Raw genomic sequence first — 13,812 nt, 5'->3', positions numbered from 1 at the left:
TCCTGATTGGCTTCTCAAGTGGCCCATCTCCTAGAGCTGAGTTTAAATTCCTTTCAAATCATCAAAAGATAAATTTTTTAACCAGAGTAAACTAGAGAAGTCATCTGGATTTTGAATATCACTTCACCTGTACGTTTTGCCTCGTGAAACAAAGGTAACATTAATAGGCCATCTTTCAAGTAGAATGTTCATGTTTTAAGGTATTATCTTCTCTCAAAAGAAAACAGAATGAGAGTAATATTGTTTTGTTCTTCTAGGTAGCAATTTGAAATATGAAGACTGCTATTCTGCTGTTTTGTCTTCTAGGATCAACTCAGTCACTACCAGTAAGTACAATGTATTTGTTTTATGTACCAAACATCCTCAGTTTCTCAGACCCTTTGTCCTTCAGTTTTCCATAAAAACTTACTCTGCTCTGTGATCCAGGGGTTTTTTTTAGGTTTCTGATTCAATTTTTCAAAGCAAAGAGAAACTAATCAGGTGTTAGTTCATATTTCAATACTTTGCATTTCTTAAAATGCATTAATTCTAATCTTGACGAAGCAGAAGTATAGACATTAAAGATAAAAGAATGACTTAGACAATCAACAAATATTTACTGAAGATTCCGTGCCTAATACCACACAAGATACTGAGGATACAATAATGAAAATGAAAGAAAAAGAGAGATAATCCCTCATGATGTTCACAAAAATGTCAAGTATCAATCAAGGAATTATTTAAAGGAATGTTAAATGACAAATATCTGTGATGAACTCTGGAAAGGAAGGGTGAGTAATGGAAGGATGAAACAAAATATAAATGACCAATCTCCTTCTTCCATTATACATATACATGTCCTCACTGAAAGAAACTATTCGTATAAATTTAGTTTTTAAGACAAAGCACAAAGCTTGGCACCAGTGGCTCATACCTGTAATCCTAGCTACTCAAGAGTCTGAGATCTGAGAATCGTGGTAAGAAGCCAGCCTGAGCAGGAAAGTCCATGAGACTAAGCTCCAATTAATCACCAGAAAACCAGAAGTGGTGCTGTGGTTCAAAGTGGAAGAGTACTATCTTCTTTCTTTCTTTCTTTCTTTCTTTCTTTCTTTCTTTCTTTCTTTCTTTCTTTCTTTTTTTTTTTTTTTTTTTGGTCATGGGGCTTGAAATCTGGGTGCTTTCCCTCAGCTCTTCAGCTCAAGGTGAGCACTCTACCACTTGAGCCACAGCACCAATTCCGGTTTTCTGGTGGTTAATTGGACAGTAAAGTCTCCAGGACTTCCCTGCCTGGGCTAGCTTTGAACCGCAATTACAGGTGTGAGCCACCCACGCCCAGCTAAGAGTACTAGCCTTAAGAGAAAAAGCTCAGGGGAAGTACCCAAATCCTGAGTTGAAGCCCTTCAACAGCCAAAGGAAAAAACAAGCACAGTAGGAAAATATTTTGTAAAGCTGATTATCTTACCTCATTAAATAAATTTACCAAAAAGCTCTTTTAAAAGAAACTTCCTCTAGCACATTTTAAAGTCAAATAAAATTTTGTACCATTCATCTACTGAGGGGCATCTGGGTTGGTTCCATATCTTAGCTATGGTAAATAATGCTGCAATAAACATAGTTGTGCTGGTAGCTTTAGTATGCTTGGTTGTGATCATTCGGGTAAATGCCCCAAAAGTGAAATTACTAGGTCATAGGGGAGCTCTATGTGAAGTCTTTTGCAGAACCTCCATACTGCTTTCCAAAGTGGTTGAACAAGTTTACACTCCCACCAACAATGCAGTAGTGTTCCCTTCTGTCCACATCCCCTCCAGCATCTGTTGTGATTAGAGTTCTTGATTATAGCCACTCTAACTGGGGTGAGGTGGAATCTCAATGGATCAAGAAAATGTGGTATATATACACAATGGAATTCTATGCCTCCATCAGAAAGAATGAGATCACCCATTTGTTAGGAAATGTAAAGACTTGGAGTAAATTATATTAAATGAAGTAAGCCAGGCCCAAAGAAACATAGATCCTATGGTTTCCCGTATTTGCAATAACTAGTATATGTCTGGGACAAGCAGAAATGGTCAGATAAGATGGTGTTAAGCGAAATGAATCCCAAGATGGGAACACAAGTGGTTTTTCTTCCTTGCTATCATTTCTAATGTATTTATAAGGTACCATGTGATTTTTTTTTTGTTGCTTTGTATGTCCCTCCCCCACGGTATAACCCCTGATGTTGGTATAATTTGGGGAGCGGAAGGGAAAAAAACAAAATGTTTAAATAGGGATACAGGTGGACCCATTGCAACAATGAGATGTACAAGATGCTATGTTAAAAAATGAACTTTACAATTTAGGCAGGGGAGGGAGGGTAGAGTTGAGGAGGTGGGAGGGCAGGGATTGTAGGGGAAAAACAAAGGAGGAGGCAACAATGCTGGATAAGAAATGTACTCGTTACCTTCGTCATGTAACTGTAACCCCTCTGTACAGTATTTTCACAATAAAAAACTTATTTTAAAAAATAAATAAAATTTTGTAGCAGCAGACATCTCTTGAAAAGGGGACTGATAAGTAGAGTATAGGCTAATGAAGATTGTTAGTAGCCAATAATGTGAGAACAGCTAATGGTTGGCCAATGGGTTAGACATTGAAATGTCTGCTAGGTATGAAAATTATATTAATGTTGTTCAGTGGGTTAGACATTAAACTGTCTGTTAGGTAAGAGAAATATATTTATCAAATAAAAGATCAAGGGATATGAGCAAAGTGTTTTATGTAAATGAATTTTGTGTTCTAAGGGGGGGAAAGGACCCACTTAGAACAACCTAGTGATTCTTTTCAATAGATCAAAAGTTTGAGGATGAGTGCCAGATGGCAAATACTATAAGTAGAAAGAAAGGAAATAAGATAACTCAAAAGTCACAGGAAGTAAATGACCCAGAAAACTAGGATATCTTTTTTTTCTTATGGTATTGAGCATTTGAAATGAGGGCCATGCGCCTGGCTAGGGAAACATTGATTCTCTCGACAAATTTGTGGGTGCCTACTGTTTTCCAGACACTGATTTATCTGCTTGGGATATATCATTAAATAAATCACAGCATTTCTACCCTTGTAAAGTTTAAATTTTGAAAGGGAGGAAATGATAAGTGATAACAATCCTGAATCTGTAGATTACAAACATGTTAAAAAAGGTGATAAACACTACAGAAAAAGAGCGTATGATGGTACTAGATGAAGCAGGCCTGTAGAGAGTGCACACTGGAGAGAGGGAAAGTTACATATCTGGGTGAGTGGTCAAGATATGTTCAAGAATGTGAATTAAAAAAGTAGATGAGGGAGTAAACTCATATCTAGAAGAGTATACCAGTCAGAGACAAGTGGAGGTGAGATCCTAAGGCAAGAGTGGGCTGTATCTACCCCCAAAAACAGGGAGCCTGGTGAGCCAGATCACAGTGAGAGAGAGAGCAGTGGAAAAGCAAGTCAGAAAAGAATTAGAGGCTCAGAGCTCTAGTTATAGCTTTTACTCTTAGAGCTCTTGGCAGTCATTTGTGGCTCTGAGCAAAAATAGACTGTTCCCAAAGGTTCTCACTAGCTGTTGTATTAAAAATAGACTGTAGTGAATAAAAAGATTTATTCCCAGGATATATACCTTCATGTTCCTAAACCTAAAACTAGAGATTGCCAAGGATTGGTAATGCGAACATTCCTCTTACAATGAAGAGGAAAAATACAAAGAGAAATCAAGAGTTAGAACTAATACAGAGAACAGTCAAGATCACCCAAGGATTGGAATAGTACCAGATAGAGCCATGTTCCCCTATTTCTGGGATGCAAGCAAGACAAAACCAATCTGAGACCAGCCTCAAAGAGAAGTTCTTTTTTCACGGACTATAGCTACAAGAAGCCTGGTGTTTTTATCATGTCACCTTGAGCAGGCTAGTTGGCCTCTTTCATATATTAGACAAATTTAGTCAAAATTATATGGGAAACAAAGACATTTCCATCCCTGAAGTTAGTGATTCTTAATGCACTAAGAAAATATCCTGAACGAGGCAATCTTTTACCTTCTAGACATAAATAAGTATAAAACTTCAAAATATTTTTCTTTTATCAAATATTTGAATTCACAGAAGCAACCTAACCCCACTTTGGGATATCCTCCAACAAAACCAACTCCAGAGCAGGTGACACTACTGAACCAACAGCAATCACATCAGGTAAGTATCCAAGAATAGACAAGATTTTAATCCAGCAAAGAAAGCACTTTAAGATTGATGGATTTAAAAAATCAAGATTTACAAGTTAGTATCATAACTGAACAAGAGAGCGAGAACTTCCTTTTGGGGAGAATGCAAGATGTAAACACTTTTCTATTTCCTTTTTTTTTTTTTTTTACTAAAATTAGCAAAGCACTATTCTCTTTCCTTTCGTCTTAATAATACTTTGTTTTAAACTAAATCTAATAAACTTTGAAAAGCCATAGCAGCACCTACTTACAAACTTTGGACCTCTATATTCATGACATAGTGTGACATAAAGAGATAGAGGAGAGTATGAGGTAATCTATAAAAATAACTTTAAAATTTCTCCTGGTTTTAAATCATTTATTTCTAATAAGCTTATGTGTTGCTTTAAAAATCTATTTCTTCAAAGCATAGTTTTGAGAATTATCTCTTAGCTACTATGTTCCTTCCCTTCCAACCTTCCTCTGCCACAAAGATCCCTTATTTACATCAACACTTGATGAAATACGATACTCAGATAATACTATAGTCTAATGTTTTCTTTTTGTTCAATGGACATTATCACACACTCAAGTCAGGAGCCAGTATCTTTCCTTAAGGAACCTGCAGCTTATATAATTTCTTTAAGAAAAAGAATACAAAATTAGTATGTATAATTATATCCTGAAGTGAATGTTTATAATGAAATAAGAAATAGAAGTAATTCAGTTGATATATACCATAACCTTGACCCACTTCTAGAACACCTACCAGGAGCACAAAAAAAGAACAAGGCTTACTAGAAAAATGGAAGTATAATGAGAGACTCTGAAGCTTCACCTTCATTATTCTAATGGCAAACACATCTCTGGCAAGAGTATAGATTTCTTGAGAATATCTACTATTGACACAGTAGCAGCAACATAAACTTGCCTAATACATTAATTTCAATGCCCTGCAGGTCTTCCCTTCTTTAAGTCTAATACCATTAACACACTTGTTCACCCTGGGATCAGATCTGCAACTGGTAAGTACTCTTCTATATTATTTTAATGCCAATTAAACATAATACCTGATGCTGAGCATGAAGGAAGGCAAGGAATTGGACATTTCCATGTATAAATATACACTTACTCACTGTAAATAACTGAAAGAGAGGAACAAGCGCCAATCCATCCTACAAAGATTTTTTAGTAAGTTAATTAATCTAATTTTTCAACTCTTTTCTTCTTCAGTCCCTCTCATCTCTTCTCCAAGTTCCTGACTTCGTTCCTTTATCTGATACTTCCAAATCCCCACAGCCACATTAAAAACTATAATCACTATTAAAACCCCAACAACAAGAATAAACCATAAAATAGGATAGATGTCTTTAGTCCTCGCAGAGTTTGTAGAGTTTAATTTATTTAAGGATGGAAAATACATTACTGATTAAAGTATGTCTTTCCAGTGCTCAGATTTAAATGTTATGACTCATGTTCCAGATTAGATATTTTATTCTTCACCCTGCAATTTTCATGGGAATACCTATGAAAATTCACTTCTTCCAAAAATAAATAAATAAATAAAGTTACCAGGAAATTTCCAAGAGTCCTTGCTGTTTTAGCCAGAAAGGCAAAGCAGTAGGGAACAAAACCACATTATTTTCAAAGAGATTGAGTTAATTGCCATATAATAATTTGCTATGGAAAATAAAGTAGCAATGAAACTTGTTCTTTTTTCAGATTAAACAAATCTTTGGATTCAACTCTGTATCTAATTACACATGCAATATAATATTATGTATTTACATTTAAAATCCTCTCTTTAAATATGTTTTTAAATTTACTAAGTATGTTTTAGTATCATGGATATTCAAATGTAAAACATAGCAATAATAATAATGAAAATCTTCTCCATTGACTTACAGCTCAATCATGCCACTGGAATAGCACCTGGAACACACACTCTCCCAGTGACCCTGGGAACATTGAATGGACAACAGCAGCTACCATCACAAGTGAGTTTAACTATTGGACTTCATTTTATCCTTAGACAACACTTTCTCACAAGTGAAGCTTATAAGATTGAAACAAACATACAAATATATATATATACTGTATGCATATACACATATACACACATATATGTGTATATAGACACATAGTATATATTTGGAGAAACTGAGAGGAAATAAGATTTATTGCATTCTAATATATTGTTTTCTATTCAAGACTTTCAGAAGAGGGTTAGATACTATTCAATACATCTTAAAAGGTTTCCTTAGTGAAATAATTGATCTAATTTCTCAAGTATTCTTCTCTTTTCTAAGTTTCTGTCCAATTCTTCCATCATAACTTCTTTGATGCTGCCTAAAGCACAAGCAAAGTCATCCCCTCAAAAAAAAATTTAAAAATGAAAAAGTTCATCTTCAGCAAATCTAATCTTTCCTTGTACTCTTTTTGCATGCCTATTCAAAAAAAAATCCAAGAGATTTCAAGTTACTTACTTTTAGTAAAACTCCTAGAAATGTTTCTTATACTGAGATAAAAACAACATATTTAAGATACCATCCCTGGGCTGGGAAGGTAGCTCAGCGGTAGAGTGCATGCCTTGCAAGCATGAGGCCCTGGGTTCAATTCCTCAGCACCACATAAACAGAAAAAGCTGGAAGTGGAGCTGTGTCTCCAGTGGTAGAGCGCTAGCCTTGAGCTGAAGAGCTGAGGGACGGCGCCCAGGCCCAGAGTTCAGGCCCCATGACCGGCAAAAAAAAAAAAAAATACCATCCCTTCTTTGGAAATATTTGCATTATAATGTTAATGTTAATAAAATCAAATTCTTACCTTCTTAAAATTTTTATACGCCATTCAACAAGCTCTAGAGAAAAATACGATAATCCTCTTATGGTTACATTAAGTTTTGTTTGGGGGTACCTATTCTTCCCACCATGTAACCTCAGTCCTGTTATCTCCATAAGATTGTATCATTATTTTTGTCAAACCATTTTGCTTATTATTCAATATGTTAGTTAAAAGGAATTTATAAAATACATGTAAACCAGAAGAAACAATAAAATTCCTCCAAAATTCTATCACCATTAACATAGAAGTAGGAAGATAGAGGAGACAGAAGTAGGAAGAGGGAGGTCCAAGTCTAGCCAGGACAAAAACAAGAGTCTATATTGGAAAGACAAACTAAAATGTAAAAGACTGGGAACATGACACAAGTAGTAAAATACTCACCTAAGAAGCATTAGACCTTGAGCTCAATCACCGGTACTAAAAAGAATTGAAAATAATACATTTTTTATTTTATTTATATCTTTAAATGGCTGTACAAATGAGTTTCCATGTAACAAAAGAAAATAATATATATGTTAATATAAAAATCTGGGTAATAACATTCATCTTCTAAAAAGATATTAGAAACATGCAAATGAGAACCTCTTTAATACATAATCCTAGTATAATCCATATTCTGTCTGCCACCCTCAGTCTACGTGAACCTTGAAGTCAGACTTAAAGCTTCTTAATCCTCAGAAAAGATTTACCCACTATTGTTAAAGATATTAGTGTCACTGTACATGTCACCAAAAAAGGAATTGTATTGAGAATCTAACATTGCACACTTCCCAACGTCCCAGAATGTAAATCAATCTCAGTTCTCTGTGAGATAGTTTAATATCCCTAGGCTATGATACCCTATCTCCTGAGCAACTAGAGTCTTCCAATCCAGCTTCTCCCCATATTAAGTAGCTCACTTTCTCTGTCAAAAACCTACATATCTTTTCCTGGTGCCAGTGGCTCATGCCTGTAATTCTAACTGCTCAGGAGGTTGAGATCTGAGAATAGAGTTTCAAAGCCAGTTCAGGCAGGAATGTCTGTGAGAACCTTATCTCTAATTAACCACCAAAAAAGCTATAAGTAGAGCTGTGGCTCCAGAGTAGAGTGCTAGCCTTGAGTTAAAAAAAAAAAAAAAAAAAAAAAAAAAAAAAAAAAAAAAAGCTCAGAGACAGCACTCCGCCTCTGTGTTTAAGCCCCAAGACCCCACACACAAAAAAATCTGACATATCTGTTAGCTCCAAATTATCAAATAAAGGCCACCCTGGTTAAGACAGGGCTCTATAAACATGCAACCCTTAGTTCCATACATGGTAGGCAAGCACTCTACCACTAAGCCACATTCCCAGTCCTAGAGCCAGCTTTTTATTATAACTTTTAATTATTTTTTTTGGGGGGGGGGTCAGTCGTGGGTCTTGAAGTCTGGGCCTGGGCACTGTCCCTCAGCTCTTCAGCTCAAGGCTAGTGCTCTACCATTTGAGCCACAGTGCCACTTCCAGTTTTCTGGTGGTTTATTGGAGATAAGAGTCTCATGGAGGTTTCTGCCAGGGCTGGCTTTGAACTGCAATCCTTGGATTTCAGTCTTCTAATTAACTAGGAGTACAGATGTCCAGCATCAATTATCTTGTATAAGCAATTTTAATTTAACATCAGATCATGAATATAATGAATCTTTATCAATGTAACTCCAGAATCATCTTTAAATATATTTTTACTTAATTTTCCTCTCTTTCTATTCAGATGTTACCAATTATTGTAGCATCACTTGGAGCCCAGGTAAGATTATTTTAATAATGCTTTCATTGTAAATTACCTTGGTGTAAAATATTAACCTTGTCCAAGTCAACACTTAGTCACAAGCTTCTAACTTGCTTTACACTGTATGGCCCCTGATAATAACAAGAGCTAACAATAATGAGCACTGTCAATGTGCCAACTACAGTTATAAGTACTCTACATATATTGCTTCATTTAACATTGGAAAAGGTCTTGAAGACATTATTTTATATCAAATATGAAGATCAGTAGAGATTTATAACTACTCAGTTCTAGTCAGCCAATCAATCCTCTGAACATAAATGTTAGAGAAAGAAAATAATGGGATTAATTTAATAGTTTATGATTTAGGAAAATTCTTTTTTAATCTCAAATATTTGAACAATGAATCTCTTTTCTAAAAATGTTCAAATACTTTATGTCTTTTCTTCTTCCTTTTGTGAAAGTAATTCTTAGCTGATATAACTATCAGGGTCAAGATCAATATTTGCATTGGGTGACAGCTTTCACTCCTAAAAACCACAATCAAATATAAAATTCCCTTGAACTTCTATTCCACATTTTGGACCATATCCCAAGAAAGCAATCTGAAATACAGCAAAGGTTGATGTATGTTCATCAATACAATATTTGTAATAGAGAAAAATATGGGATATAACTTTTTTTAGGGGGGGGTCCAGTCGTGGGGCCTGAACTCTGGGCCTGGGGGCTGTCCCTCAGCTCTTCAGCTCAAAGCTAGCACTCTACCACTTGAGCCACAGCGCCACTTCTGGCTTTTTTCTTTTTTGCTTATGTGGTGCTGAGGAATCGAACCCAGGGCCTCATGCATGCAAGGTAAGCGCTCTACCACTGAGCCACCTTCCCAGCCCGGGATATAACTTTCCTACAGTACTTGGGTTTGAACTCCAGTTCTTGCCTTTCTCTACCACTTGAACCATGTCTCTAGCCCTCTTAGGCTTTAGTTATCTTTTAGATAGATTCTCCTGATTTTTCCTTGAGCTGTTCACGTTCATGTACTTCCCATCTGCACCTCTCAGACAGCTGGGATTACAGACTTAAACACTGTATTGTTGTTCCTTGAGATAACATCTAAGTGTAACCTTAAATGTTAATCTTCCTTCTGCTGAAATATCTTCTATCTCTAAATACCTAGGATTACAGGTATAAGCTACTATGCCCCACTTGGATATACCTTAAATTTAAGAACAAAAAAATAGTTCAGCAAACAACAAAACAAGAGCAAATACTATATGCTATCTAAAATTATGTTCATTAATTTTTTCAGTAATACAGTTAAGTGATTATTATGGAATACTTATAGAAAAGACAAAAATGCATATGAGTATTATGTGAAATAAGAAATATATCAAAAACAAGTGAAAAAAGTTCATGAATCCTAAATGGTGAAATTATGTCTTTTGTTTTCTCTATTACTCTGCATTCTCCAAGTTTCCTCCAATGTGTTTCTATTTCTTAATAGCAAAAAATATTAATTACCTCAATTAATAATCACTACCAGTCATACATTTATACAGGTCACAAAAAACAAATTGACAGGGCTGGGAAGGTGGCTCAGTGGTACAGTACTTGCCTTGGTTTAATTCCTCAGCACCACATAAGCAGAAAAAGCCAGAAGTGGCGCTGTAGCTCAAGTGGTACAAGGCTAGCCTTGAGCTGAGGAGCTGAGGGACAGTGCCCAGGCCCAGAGTTCAGGCCCCACAACCCAACCAAAAAAAAAAAATTAACATTGTTCAAAATAAAAACAATCTCTTTATAATATTTAAGTTTTTAATTTGTGTTATATATCTTGCCTTTAAAATATTAAACACTGTCTAACACCTTGTGTTTATAATTTTATTTTTAGGGTGCTATCCTAAGCTCAGAAGAATTGGTAAAAAAGAATTTATCACTTTCATTTTCAATTCTGTTCATTTCCCCCACAATGTTTTCTGTCCTCTCATAGTCTCTCTTGACTATAATCCCTGACTCTGGTGTACACTTCAATAAGTTAAATATTTTTATACAGCCTTAAATTAGTTTATTCTTTTTCTGAGGATTTCATTATCCTTCTCCAGCTAGTTTTCCATTAACTTGACCTAACATTGATTTTTTAATGTATTACCATTAGATTCAAATGTTCAGAGATTTAATATTTTTAACTTTATTAAAACCTAGAATCTACTTCAGAAGTATGTGCATACAAAAATATTGTTTATTGCTAGAAAGATTGGATTTGTTGTATTTTAATTTGTATGAGAAAATACTTTTCTAGCATCTGAGAGTGATGGATGAACTTCTTAATGCACTTGAATAACTTGAAAGTTGTACTTAAATAAACTTCCTATCACCATTAATAAGCCCTCGTACACAATCATTCATAAGCATGTTTAGAGCAAATTGCTTGAATTAATATATTTAAACATGACAATAGAAATAAGAAACTAATGCAAAATATGGAGACATTTTTATTATGCAAAGGCATATATTCACTATATTGTCCATAGGTAATAATCAAGTTATGGGTTCCAGTATCTCTTTTGCCAACAGTGATAGAGTAGGAATAGAAAGACTAGATTAGGTTCCAAACAGATAAAAAGTATACCAGTGATTTTCAAATTTGTGTTGTTGTTTAACACATAGTAACAATTACATTTTTAATGCAGCTTGAAAATGCACATATGGACACACATACAATTTCATGAAACAATACATACCCTTATTATATGGAATGTACTCTGGTAACTTAGAGTTTCTTCTGTTTAATTTTTAATGATTGTTATCACTCACTTTTCTGTCAAAATGATACTATACTTCTTTGCTCATCTAGCCTAAGTCTAGTTCTGGTTTCAGTATTTCTTTGGTCTAAAACAATGTTCCCCAAACTTCAGTCTTGCCCTACCAACTCAAGATAACTTTAAGAACTATAATTCAGGGCTGCACACTTAGTATCTCTCTAACAACAAAAAACTCCAAAAGAGAGTTCCTTCAGCAAACTCAAAGGCACACAAATGTCTGAACTGCCAAGAGAAATATTTCTGCCTGGATATTCCAATGCCTTTGAAAAATACATAGAAATAAACTCTAAAGAGTTTATTATCATGAGAATGATAATTTGTTAATTTACTAGAACTAATTGTTTCAACAACTTTTAGTCTCATATTACTTTTTAAAAACTTTATAGGCAAAAGAAAGGCTAGATTTTAGATCAACAGAGATATGGCTTATCACTGTTGTATGGATTTTCTGTCTTGGTATTACATTCAGATAATAACAAATTAGACATCATTTCTTTTCCCTTTTCTGAAGGAAATGGAGCCCATCACACAATCCCAACAAAGAAACCAGCACAAGGCTTTGCTCTAGTAAGGGAGATATGTCCTCTCAGGAGATACCTCCACCATCCTGACTTTCCTACTCCAACTTGCTGCCCTCCAAAGAGAAAAGACTGGTCAACCAGCCTTAAAATGTGTTCTTTTTTATTTTATTTTCTATTTCTTCCCCTTATTGCAGCCACTAGCCTCACAAATCTTCACAGGCCTCTTCATTCATCCCTTGTTCCCTGGAAACATCTTGCCCACCAGTCAAACTGGGCCTACTCCAGGTGCTCAGGATGGAGTCTTACCTGCAGGACAAGCAGGAGTAAAACCTGCCATCCAGGGAACCACAGAGAGTCACATCTCAACTCCCAGTGTCACAGATGATGACTTTGGAGGAACAACCCCCGCAGGCATCCGAAGGGGCATGCACACTACTGTGGAAGAAACCACTGCAGACTGATCAAACAGTAAGTCCTCCCATCCTTCAGCTATGAAAGACATCTGTCTTGCCTTGAAAGAAAACAAATCTTAATAAAATCAGAGAGCACTGCCGGCTCACTCACAGTTAATTCAAATCATGTGAAGGAAACTTTTATAGACAAGTTTATTCTAATAAATTCAAAGAGAAACATGAAATTGCATTCCAACGTGTCATGCAAGTTGTTTATTCCTATAAATAATAGAAAATTAAAATCAAGACAATAATACCAACATTTATTAACTATTTTAGGAATAAAGCTGATAAAAAAAATCAAGCTCTGTGTCCCAGGACATATAAAATATTACTAAAAGAAATGAAAGATGATATAAAAAAACGAAGCCTTAGAAGGTTCACTGGCTGGAAATCACAATATTAAGATGTCAATTATCCTCACACTGATTTATGAATTACATGCAATTGTAATGCAATATCCCAGCAAAAATTCTGAGGAATTTTATTTATGCTGATACTGAGGCTTGAACTCAAGGTCTCATGCTCTAACTCAGCTTTTTCATTCATGGCTAGCACTCTATCAACAGAATTATCTTATTTCATTTTACTGTTATTTTATTTTATTGAAACTGACAAGCTAACTTATGGAAATGCTAAGATACAAAGAGCCAAAAAACTCAGAAGAACAACAAAGTTTGCCTTTATATTAGTCAGACTTCATCTCTGTGGCTAAATAAATACCTGAAAGAACAATTCAGGGAAGAAATAATTTGCTTTAGCTCATTATTTCAGAGGATTCAGTCAATTCACTTAGCTTTGAGCTTCTGAGGTTGTTAAGTCATGGTGAACAGGAATCAGAATAGATGAAAGGACCCAGGAACCTCATCTAACATGAAGGGATGTTTTTATTAGGCTACTTGCCCTATGCGGTTGACCCTAAAGAAGATGTGTAATTGTTGCCATGAATTGTCATGATGTATTTTCCAACTTAGGTCAGAATTGGATGAATTTGGAAGTAGACTGTACTTCTTCCTCTATCCCCTAACACACACACCATAAAAGACACATTTCAGCTCATCATGACTATTTCTCAGTGCAGTGATTGGAATGAGCCACACAACTTAAATAATAGTAGAAGCAGCTACTGGTAATGGGCTATAGTTAGATGAGTCGAAGAATCCATCTACATTTCTCACGGAGAGACTTAAAGATGAGTCAAAAAATCTATCTGCATTCTCCACAGAGAGACTTAAAGAAATATAGTAAAAATAAGCTTC

General features: G+C 35.2%; 1 protein-coding gene across 1 annotated transcript; it reads left to right on the top strand.

Moving 5' to 3' along the window:
• The first annotated feature begins 272 nt into the window (after positions 1-272).
• On the top strand, positions 273-12,562 carry Amtn (amelotin). The gene is made up of 7 exons (XM_070012387.1): positions 273-326; positions 4,098-4,184; positions 5,152-5,217; positions 6,100-6,189; positions 8,750-8,785; positions 10,650-10,676; positions 12,296-12,562. The coding sequence occupies exons 1-7, from the start codon at positions 273-275 to the stop codon at positions 12,560-12,562; spliced, it is 627 nt and encodes a 208-aa protein (XP_069868488.1).
• The last annotated feature ends 1,250 nt before the right edge of the window (positions 12,563-13,812 follow it).

Source organism: Dipodomys merriami, unplaced genomic scaffold (genome assembly GCF_024711535.1).
Source record: "Dipodomys merriami isolate MVZ:Mamm:240054 unplaced genomic scaffold, mDipMer1.0.p SCAF_9, whole genome shotgun sequence".
Taxonomy (NCBI): domain Eukaryota; kingdom Metazoa; phylum Chordata; class Mammalia; order Rodentia; family Heteromyidae; genus Dipodomys; species Dipodomys merriami.
The sequence above is the reverse complement of the archived record's forward strand: the minus strand, read 5'-3'. Positions and strand labels throughout refer to the sequence as shown.